The sequence below is a fragment of the Sinocyclocheilus anshuiensis genome, unplaced genomic scaffold, assembly GCF_001515605.1.
Source record: "Sinocyclocheilus anshuiensis isolate Anshui unplaced genomic scaffold, SAMN03320099.WGS_v1.1 scaffold2171, whole genome shotgun sequence".
Taxonomy (NCBI): Eukaryota; Metazoa; Chordata; class Actinopteri; order Cypriniformes; family Cyprinidae; genus Sinocyclocheilus; species Sinocyclocheilus anshuiensis.
In genome coordinates, this window is record NW_015537929.1 from 185,700 (window position 1) to 195,482 (window position 9,783).

Here is a 9,783-nt window from a genome sequence, read left to right on the forward strand (position 1 = left end):
GTTGTGCACATAAAAGTATTTAAATGTTGTAAATATGTAAGGCAATGAGTTAGGTGCATTAAACATGCACAAAGCTTACTGTCTCTAACAAACGACATGAAGGCAGCAGAACTTTTAGATAGAGTGAAATATAATCTCTGCCTGCGCATGCAGTGAAGTAAAGCACTGTGTACTGTCAATGCATCACTTTCGAGTTTAACTCACTCTGCTATAAAAGAACCACAAGAAAATGGAAAACAAAGCCAAGGGAGAAAGCTTAATGAAGTATCAACGAAATTCATGACTGCATGAGTAGATTCATTCTTTCAGCATTAGACATCTCTGAGGTGCGGCTAAATGTGAAATTGAAATAGCAAGCTATATTCTGCCACCTGGAGGAGGCAGGGGCGCATTAACGCACGGGGGCCTACACTTGGGAGGGGTCTACTGGCTGCAGGTAAATTATATTTTTTAAATGATTATTTGTATATATGGGAGTTTGCAGCAGTGACAACAGCATTCTGTAAACAAACTCAACACTCATTTTCAGCTTGTAGTATATGTTGTGAATGTTTCAGTTAAGGTTTCCCCCACACAGTTGTATAGTTGATATACTGTGAGCGGAATGCACGATGCGCTAGTAAAGAAGCCTAGCGTGAGAGCTATTCTGTGTACATGTCTTTATGCTATGATTTAATTAATTAAACGCAAGCACGGCATGTTTCAAAATAGAAAACACAGTTGGCAACCACCAAATAGCCCACATTTATGCCAAGTGATAGTTTCGATGTACTAATGATGAATAATGAATATTTTGTGTAATTTATCATACCTGTAAACTCACATTTCGGCCAGGAAAGTTTTGATGGCATTTTCTTTTCATATTATCTCTGTATAATGCCTGTGTTAACGTAGTGTTTACTTTATGTAAAGGCTATAATTCTGCTTCTCCACAAGCGCCACCTTCTGGCAAAGAGTGAATTAGCATATTCTCTTATTTCAAGCAGATCAGTGTTTTAAATGTTAACTGGCATGTCAACAAGAAAAATTCGAAATTTGACAAATAATTGTCAGGAAGCTACAATATATATATATATATGTATGTACTTAGGCCTACCGTAATGCTGTAGCCCAGGGGCCTCTGGTATCTTAAGGCGCTCCTGGGAGGGGCACTTTTAGTGACACTTTTAAGACAGCCACAAGCAGTAAAAATAAGATACATCAGTTTATCATGTCATTTTTTTTAACTAATTAAAAAAAAAAAACTTTTTCTATAAATACAAGACAAATTGTATGTTTACAGTCACATTGAGGCAGTTTATTGACCCAAGGACAAACTACAACGTACAATCATCTTAACTCAAATATTTAATTTTACAAATGAAATATTACATTAATTTTACTACATAAAAAAAGAGAAAAAACATGATAGAACATTATCAACTGAAGAAATATTTAAAAAGCCCTGAAGAATAGAGCTACAAAAAGAATGATTAAACAAAAGAGTACATTTGGCTGTTAGGAAAGAATGAATTATTTTTATACAGTCACACATCACCATATCCACAAAATGAGGGGTTAGGCATAATAAGCTTCTCCAGGAATTTTGTATCAGTTCACAGATTAAAGCCTGGAATGAGCTGCCAACAGACCACACAATACCGTGTGTGTGTGTGTGTGTGTATGCATGTATATTCACAAATTCCCTTTTTGTTCATTCATTTCATTTTCAGTCCAACTCATTGAAACGTGCAAACATGGCCTTCCGAACCGCCTGTTTGTACGTGGCATGATTCCATACGACGGGTTCCTCCTTCTTCCGCTTTGGTAAGAAACAAGAGAAAGATAAGAATGACCCCAGGGTTTCTGGAGGTATCATCAAATTTTATTTAATGCCATTTTAAAAAAAATTTAATGCCATACACAACCCATATATATATATATATATATATAAATATAAATGTAAGGTCAAAGGTTTTTATTGTTTTTGAAACGAGTCTCTTCTGCTCACCAAGGCTGCAGTGATAGTAATATTGAGAAATATTATTTCAATTTAAAATAACTGCTTTCTATGTGAATACATGATAAAATGTTACTAATTGCTGTGATCAAAGCTGAATTTTCAGCATCATTACTTCAGTCTTCAGTGTCACATGATCCTTCAGAAATCATTTTAATATGCTTATTTGCTGCTCTGTAATAAATTATTATTAGTACTAAATTATTAATAATGGTTCTTTTTATTATCAATATTTAATTTTTTTCTGCTTCACATTTTTGTGAAAATCGTGAGACCTTTTATTTTTAAGAGTTCTTTGATTAATAGAAAGTTAATATGCTTATTTGCTGCTCTGTAATAAATTATTATTGGTACTAAATTATTAATAATGGTTATTTTTATTATCAATATTGAATTTTTATTTTAAATTTGTGAGATTTTATTTTTCAGAGTTCTTTGATGAATAGAAAGTTAAAAATAACAGCATTTATTTGAAATAAAATCTTTTGTAACATTATAAATGTCTTTACTGCCACAATTTGATCAATTAAATTTGTCCTTGTTGAATAAAAGTATTTGGGTTTTTTTAAATAGTACTTTTGAATGGTAATACATTATGGTTTCCACAAAAAAATATGATGACTGGAGTAATGATGCTGAAAATTCAGCTTTCAATCACAGGAATAAATTATAATTTAAAATACATTCACATAAAAAAAAAAATATTATACATTGAAATAATATTTCACAATATTACTGTTTTTATTGTATTTTTGATAAAATAAATGCAGCCTTGGTAAGCATAAGAGACTTCTTTCAAAAACAAAAAAATCTTAACGATCCCATACTTTTGACCATTTATGTTTTATATTAATCATACTAACCAGTCTAACGATGCAATGATGATAATCTTGCATATTTGAGAAAATCTACATAATTTAAATAAACTGTTATCACTCTGAACTGAATTTGAAATGGATCAGCAGACATCTTAATGTCAAAATACATTTGCAGATATTTCAAAACTGATTTAAAGTACCAACAGATGTTGAATGCTAGACATAAAAGCTGAAAAAGCTTAGTGTTTTAAATAATTTGTAATATACAAATATGAAAGTTTGGGGAAAAAATGCAAAGATTCTTTTAAATAGGTGAGTAAACCGCCAGTAGGTGGCGGTAAGTGACTGTGTTAATGAGTGAGCATTTGAGTCATTAGTTCAACAGATTCATTCAGATGACTGATTCAATCAAGAATGAAGCAAGTGAAAAAAAATCTGAATCATTCTCGTGGAAATTGCTTAATAGCACTTCCCCATTTCTTTCCAACTTTACGGAAATGTTTGCGGTCCTAACATCCGACGATATGGTATTTTCACACCGGCCGGCGGCAATTACCAAACTGGTTCAGTGTGTATATCACACCAATGTACATATTTTGTGACAGCAAATTGAAAAGTTATGAATTATGAAGGCTATATTCCAAATAAACTGGTAAGATTATTTTTCTTCAAAACCATCTAAAAAACTGTTTAATGCCTGTAGGAATAAAATTTAATGACTTTTAGTGCTTTAAAAGTCAGTGCTCCGCGGAAACCCTGTGACCCTCAACTGCTGCAGCTCAAAAACATCCTGTGGCTCAAAAGACTCACCTCAGCAGTCTCTAAACCCAAACCTGGTCTTTCGCTGCCTTTATGACTGTCCCTGCAACATCAACACAACATGCCACATTTAAGATATGGGGGTTCTATATCAATGCCAAATTTAAATGAAATGTATTAGGATTCAGAAAATCACAAACTTTGAGCTGCCGGCCCATGTGTTTTGTGACTTTCTTCTTTTTGCTTCAGGTGAACCATTCGGCGGTTTAATTTTCATCTAAGGACAGGGGTTCAAAATGAGAGTGAATCATTTCATTTTGAACTATTGTGAGAAAACAATGGAGAATATGCTTGAAATCAAGAATAATATTTATTTGAAGGACGTACTAATTTCTGCAACCCTTCATTTAAACAAAATTGGCTAATTTACTTATTTTACAGACATTAATGACATTTTCTATCTATACGCTTTATACATTTAATCTTTTAAATATTTAATCTTTTCACGAATTGTATTAGGGATCATTAAGAAATAAAATCATATGTATTTTTTTTGGAGAGGGTCTACTTATTTATGCTGAGGACTGTACATAATTGATGAAAGAAAAAAAAATTATACCTCTTTTTCTTGGTGTTCTAGAGCTTCAAGTTCTCTTTTTGACCTTTTGATTTTTAGGTGAATCTCCATATTTTGCTAAAATAAAAAGACAAAAACAATAAAGAGAAGGTCAAAACCTGACCCACAAATTTTTAAATAATCCAGTTCAGTCAATTATATCATTCATATACTTATACAACAAATATAACTGATTCAAATATATTTATACAATGGTACAATTACACACAAATGCACATACAGTACATATACCCAGTGTGTGTGTGTGTGTAAGTGTGTGTGTGTATATATATATATATATATATATATATATATATATATATATATATATATATATATATATATATATATATATATATATATATATATATATATATATATATATATATATATATATATATATATATATATATATATATATATATATATATATATATATATATATATATATATATATATATATATATATAGTATAAGTGGTGCACAGGTGTGCATGTGCAACCAAAAAAAAAAAAAAGGCTGGGTAAATAAGTTTAGACCGCTCATTTGCGTACTGACATGGTCGACAGCTGTTAATGCACAATCACCATTTCAGATCGACTAACTGTAATACTGTATAAGACTTCCATTGATGAGGGTGAAGTAATTAATGACAGAATTTTCATTTTTGGGTGAACTATCCCTTTAAGCGTAATAAAGTGAATAATGTGAAACTGAAATAAAAACGGTTGATTATCAGCTGTTGCTGCATCATATGTGACCCTGGAGCACAAAAGCAGTCTTACGTCGCTTGGGTATATTTGTAGCAATAGCCAAAAAAACATTGTATGGGTCAAAATTATTGATTTTTCTTTTATGCCAAAAATCATTAGGATATTAAGTAAAGATCATGTTCCATGAAGATATTTTGTAAATTTCCTACCGTAAACATATAAAAACTTAATTTTTGATTAGTAATATGCATTGCTAAGAACTTCATTTGGACAAATTTAAAGGCAATTTTCTGATTTTTTTGCACCTTCAGATTCCAGATTTTCAAATAGTTGTATCTTGGCCAAATATTGTCCTATCCTAACAAACCATACATCAATGGAAAGCTTATTTATTCAGCTTTCATATGTATAAATCTCAATTTAAAAAAAATTGACCCTTATGACTGGTTTTGTGGTCCAGGGTCAAATATTTCTTTTTGCAAAATTTTATTTTATTTTGTATTTATTTTTTTACAGCGGTCTGCATTATAAACAATCACACACACTTCCGTTGAGTTGATGAATGCAATGGCCAATCAGAGCCGTTCAGACGAGGCCGAGATTTGCTCAGTGTGCTCGCAGACTGAATTCTGCACTCTCGCAAATTCTCTCATCATAAACAACAAAGTGCAGATATACGTACAATGTAAGTAAGAGATTCATTTCACAATGTAGACAGCTTCAATGATTTTAACAGGAGTTTTTTGAGAGTTTAAAAGTCATTCATAATGGTCTTTGATAATGTAAATGTTCTTTGTTCGCTTTCTCTATGTAATTTATTCGCTGTGTGAATAACAGTGGAAATTAAAGCTTAACTTACAATGTTTTATTAAATTGTGATCACGTTAAATACAAATTCGGTAGTATTAAAAATATTTTATGACATAACACCCATATCTGGCACTTGCCTAAAAAGACGGGTTTGTGGTGTGCATAGCTATTAGTCTAAATATTAGGCTACTTTCAGTCTTCTGGAGTTGGTTCACCCTCTGCCTATGCGTCACACGGTGACATGATATTGATGTGCCTTGCAAATGAGTGGTAAAAACCCGATCGCGCATTCCGTTTTTTTTTTTTGCCCATTGCCCATGTCACCCACTGAGCTTAATTTAGAGATTTGGTACCTTATGCAGGTCTGAGAGCTGCTGGTGGCGAATCAGAGCGTCTTTATTAGGGAACTGCCTCCTGCACAGAAGACATGCCATCTTCTTCCAATCTGTCAACCTGTCTTCCTTCTCGTCTGCCTGTGGCTGGCTCTTTGCGGGTTGTGCAGCTTCCTGCTTCTCGTGTTTCTCTTCCTCCTCCTCGTCGCTGCCTGCCCCGTAGTCGGCCGCCAGCATTCCAAGAGAGCCCATGGGCCGCTGCCAACACAAAAGAGGGAGAGAAGGGAGTTTTGCTTTGATCTACAATGACACTCACTGTAAATCTGCTTTAGTGTGGGTTATCATATAACTTACATCAATCAGGGTCAAGGTGATGTGTGTGCCCTTTCAGCTGTCTGGGAAAAGTGAGACTGAATCCCTGAAGTGTGTTTGTGTGCATGTTAACGTGTGTGCTGTTGATAGCAAGACTGTAAACTCTCACCTTTGATGATTTTTCCTCTTTTTGCTTTGGAGGAGCAAGAGGCTTCTTGAATAATTCATCTGCACCGGTGACCTATATGAATAAGGGAACCATATGGAATAAGAACAGACATTAAAATGTTTAAAAGAATGATCATAGCTAAGGTCTAGTAGGCTGTTATAGATGACTGATGGGTAGGATCAGACTCTGTGTTAAACGTACTGAATTTTAAAAACACAATGTATCCGGCCTGTTGCATTTCCCTTACTTTACAAACAATTCCAAAGCCAAGGATGCTAATAAGAGGTTAGAAGTGAAAAAATATATATATAGATATCAAGTTTAATGTGTGCCAGTGAAAATATATGAGGGGAGAGACGTGAGTAAGGATTGGAGAGAGAAATTAGAGATTTCAAATGTAGTCCAACTTAATAATTTATGGGACATTGCAACTCACAACACTCCATATGACTAAAAATACCGAGCATTACAATATTTTGCTGATGGATTAAAAATAGAGCATGACACATGCAACCCAATCTGTCTATTTGACGGGTAATGATTATTATCTCTGGGAAGTATAATGATAAACACTAGATTTTGATATTTTCTGAAGAAACCGTACAAACAAAACTTGTTGCCACAATCTTAGGGTGTTGTGAGAGGTTGCCAGGGGGTTACGAAGGTGTTCCGAGAGGTTTGTAACATGTTGCTATGTGGTTGCTAGGGTATTCTGGATTCGTATAGATTTTTTTTCTGTTTTAGCATCTACAGAGTAAAAATCTGATTGCTTAAAGTAATAACACACCTCTCTTCAATGAGCTGCCTGATTTGCAGTGTTCATGTCGAAAGAGTGTGCGCTAAAATTACTTCATATGTAAGGTTTGGGGTTTGTTTAAATTCCTAATTCTAATTATAAGCAATAGTAATAAGTATGTTGCTCAATTTTTTTGAAAGGGATAGAAAAAAAAAATCTGACCTTCCTTTCAAAGACTGCAAAGCCTGCATCAGCAGCTTTTGAGGGTCTTTGGTCATCTCCTCCAGACCTGAGAAGAGGTGAAGGAGAACGGACAATTTCTTTCTGCCTGTTCTGGATTTTCGCCCATCGCTCCATGTCTTTCATTATCTGATGATCAGATCCAAAATTACCACACAGATCTAACACAGTGCTTGCTGTTGTTAATAAAAAACTGAACGTGATGCAAATTATGTCATGATGTTGATGATTTCAATTATGATGTTAAAACCTTAAAAGCTGCTAAACTTCTGGGTTTTTCCTCTTTTTCCTTCTCTTTCTTTTCTGCACGTGGGGCAGGCTCCTCTTCCACCTGCACCTCCGGCACGGTCTCTGGAACTGCCGTCACTTCCTCCTCTGTGATGGGCATAGCTATAACCTCAGCAGCAGTTGCCACGGGAACAGCAGCTTCAGGGGCCAGCTCCTGACCTTCAATAGAAGAGTTCTGGACTGGGATGTAGGTTTTTGAGCCACTGTCCCAGTACAGGTACTGCTGATTCTGAGCGTCGTAGAAATACTACACAAGCACAAATAAACATTAAGACATTGTATACTGTATTTCATCCATATTACACATTCAGGAGAATCAAAGGGCTATTTCTATACATACCCTTGAGTTGGGATCATAGTACAGGGTAGTCTGAGGGTCATAGTAGAAGCCTGATGTAGCATCGTAAAGGAAGGCTGACAAATCTGGAGCCTCAGATCCTGCTGTAACAAGAGTACGATTATCAGACCAGTTACTATCCTCAACTAGGGCTGTTGAATACTGTGAATATAAATAAATATACAATAAAAAAAAGTTAATCTTTAACTGAACAGTGGCATACCGTAGCTGTAGCCGTCAATGGACTCCTCAGCTCGAGGAAGAGCAGTGTCAGATAAAGCTGCAGTCTGGTGCTCAGCTGTCTGGACTGACTGCGCCATTGCCGTTGTCTCAGAATACATCACACCCTGCACACAGCCAGATAGTCTATTACAGTCCAAAACCAATATCTCTCCTGGCTAAAATTGTCCACCTTGTCTCAAAAACGTGCCTTTGTGCTAGTATAAAAAAAGACAATCACCTGTGTTAAGCTTGAAGTCGGCATTGCAGCTGATGACAAGGTGGCATCCGCTCCCATTGGGTCACCTGCAGGAAGTCCCACAGAACACATACATGAATATATTATGCTACAATCAATTTCAATACAATAATCATATAATTAAAAACCATATACCTTGCATGGTAGGTGCAACACCCATAGTTGTATGAGAATGCTGAGGATAAAATTGTTGATGTGGCTGCTGATATTGATGTTGTTGTTGCTAGAAAAAGAAAAATTAGATATAAAAATTTTAATATAAGATACCCGATGACAAGAAGGACCGTTCACATAAAACATGTTCTTGCGTTCACCTGGGCAAATTTTTAAATATGTAAAAATATACTAGACGGAGTGAACTTCAACCATATTGACATATTTTGTCGTTTTTCAGCAATTCACGCAATGGGCTCTACATTTTTAAAATGCTGTTTCAAGATAAAGAGAACCTCAACCTTATAAAATGTACCTTTAAAACAGTGTCTAGCTGTTTTGGTAACAACTTATGTTATGCATTGAAATTACCTACCATCATAACATCCGGAGGGAAACCCAGGAGAGAAGTGTTTGACTTATCATTTTCCCTCCTATAGCTGCAGGGACAAGAAGAATTACATTCAAAGCTCAAATAACCACAGTACTAGGGCTGTGTATCACCAGCAAAGTCACGATACGATACATATCACGATACGATACATATCACGGTACATGACTGCACTGAATTTCACCTCAGCAGAATTTAGTAAAACAGCTGTTTATTAAACACTGCTTACTATAGTGCCATTTCTAACTATTGGCAGAGCAGGCAGTTGACCTCTGCATTATAAAGGGCCTCCATAACTGTACCACAGTACAATATAGGTAATTGCATATGTTTCATGTTTACATTGTGCACTCCCCACCACGTACAATATTCTGATTGTTTGCATCTTGTTTTTAAGCCCATAAATAATAATGTACTTGTTCTAATCAATTTATATTGTAATGTACTCATTCTAATATATTCGTATCGATATTTTGAACACAGCACTACACAGTACATTCTGAAATTTCTTCTCTTAGGATTTATGAAATGTTGCCTTTAAAGTAGGCGTGAAATGAAAGTTGCAATTGTCTTTTCTTCTCTACTGTGACGTATATCCGAGTGAAACGGCATCTGAAATGAGAGGGCGGGAC

The 9,783-nt window shown here is 34.8% G+C and overlaps 1 protein-coding gene across 3 annotated transcripts in view; it reads right to left on the reverse strand.

Moving 5' to 3' along the window:
• Positions 1-1,433: 1,433 nt before the first annotated feature.
• Positions 1,434-9,783, reverse strand: part of LOC107657836 (RNA-binding protein 6-like) — a 19,107-nt gene continuing 10,757 nt past the window's right edge. For 2 of the 3 annotated variants that reach the window (XM_016446106.1, XM_016446113.1), the window contains exons 11-23: positions 9,137-9,200; positions 8,743-8,830; positions 8,590-8,654; positions 8,353-8,476; positions 8,133-8,233; positions 7,755-8,039; positions 7,487-7,633; positions 6,529-6,600; positions 6,069-6,305; positions 4,196-4,270; positions 3,777-3,853; positions 3,628-3,679; positions 1,434-1,801 (exon numbers count right to left, since the gene is read on the reverse strand). In XM_016446106.1, coding sequence (XP_016301592.1) covers positions 1,709-1,801; positions 3,628-3,679; positions 3,777-3,853; positions 4,196-4,270; positions 6,069-6,305; positions 6,529-6,600; positions 7,487-7,633; positions 7,755-8,039; positions 8,133-8,233; positions 8,353-8,476; positions 8,590-8,654; positions 8,743-8,830; positions 9,137-9,200 — 1,480 coding nt within the window. In that variant the 3' untranslated portion in view covers positions 1,434-1,708. The remainder of the gene's footprint in view (positions 1,802-3,627; positions 3,680-3,776; positions 3,854-4,195; positions 4,271-6,068; positions 6,306-6,528; positions 6,601-7,486; positions 7,634-7,754; positions 8,040-8,132; positions 8,234-8,352; positions 8,477-8,589; positions 8,655-8,742; positions 8,831-9,136; positions 9,201-9,783) is intronic. The other variant, XM_016446120.1, reaches the window with a different exon arrangement.